We start from the raw sequence: 1,345 nt of genomic DNA on the forward strand, positions 1-1,345 counted from the left end.
TAACTCTGTCCCTTCATTCCTTTGTTCTTGCTGTCAGTATGATTGCACAGGGCCTAGAAGACTTCCTGCAGCCCATGTTCTCAACATGCCTGTTGATAATCTTGAAGATGGTCCCCTTCTGAACAATGGAAGTTAGGCTACACAAGCAGTATCACCAACCGGGACAAGTGCTGTTGGGTTCTAAAGTACTTAGCTCCTAACAGAAGCTCTACCTGTAGGCGGCAGTGCAGGTGTCCTTGTATTCCTGGAGCTTCCCACAGACCATGTTGAGGAACTGATCTGAGTACGCACTCAAGTCGTGCATCAGGTTCGTGAGGTCTTGCACCGTCTTCTCCACAATGATTGTGCTCTGGACAAGAACAAAGAGAGAGAACACAGACTGATGAGATCTTTCACTCCGTAATGTTTAGGACAAGGAAGGACAACGGGAAGGGTGTAATGACTGAAGATGCGTGAGCTTTCCTGGGAAGTGCTGACATTGAAAAAGATTAACTGAAAACAACAACAAAATAATAGTATCTTCCATACTGCTGGTCTTCCAAAAACCTGAGAAAGTGTTTTTATTTGTGTGTCTGTATGTGTGTGCGTGTGTGTGTGTATGTAGAAGAAAATGGGACAGGGATTTTCAAATTGATGTCATGGGATTCTTGGCACTCACAAGACATCTCTGCGGCTTCTAAGAAAGAAAATGATTTGTTAACTCTAGGGTCCCACTCAGAGACTAGGGATCTCTGAACAGCAACACAAGGTAAAAGGCTTCCACGATTTATTTTAAAAGTTTCAAAGCCATCAGTCTATTAAGAACAACAAAGAGTAACATTTGTATTATGCCTTTCAACTTGCAGAATGTTTTCATATACACAACATATGTTATCTCAGTTAAGATTCACATATTAATCATGATAATAATAAACATTTATTGGTTTGTTACAAGTGCCAGGACAAAGCTAAGCATTCTTCAAGCTTTATTTCATTTCATCCTCTCAACAGGTGGGCCCCGTAATCACACCCAGTTTAAAGACGAGGGAATTTGAGCAACTGAAGGGACCAAGACAAAGGTTCCTGTCTTTGTTCTTTTAACCACTTCATTCTGCCTGCACGCTAGACCTGAGTTCTCCTGAAACAGCCCAAATGTTTTCTCACATTGTTCCCACTAACAGCAGGATCCAAATAGAATCAGACATATTTTAAAACTGAATTAACTGTACATCAGTGTTCACTGCAGTACTTTTCACAATAGCCAAAACGTGGAAACAACCTAAATGTCCATCAACAGATGAATGGATAAGCACGTGTGGTATACACACATGGGGGAACAGGAGTCAGCCATAAAGATAAATGAAGT

General features: G+C 41.3%; 1 protein-coding gene across 1 annotated transcript in view; it reads right to left on the reverse strand.

Annotated features, from left to right (window-relative positions):
• EXOC4 (exocyst complex component 4) overlaps positions 1-1,345 on the reverse strand; it is a 1,013,282-nt gene that overhangs the window by 214,964 nt on the left and 796,973 nt on the right. The window contains exon 11 of the mRNA XM_007952929.1: positions 213-349. Within this exon, the coding sequence (XP_007951120.1) occupies positions 213-349 (137 nt within the window). The remainder of the gene's footprint in view (positions 1-212; positions 350-1,345) is intronic.

This window comes from Orycteropus afer, unplaced genomic scaffold (genome assembly GCF_000298275.1).
Source record: "Orycteropus afer afer isolate SDZICR_OR568_19922 unplaced genomic scaffold, OryAfe1.0 scaffold00365, whole genome shotgun sequence".
Lineage (NCBI taxonomy): Eukaryota > Metazoa > Chordata > Mammalia > Tubulidentata > Orycteropodidae > Orycteropus > Orycteropus afer.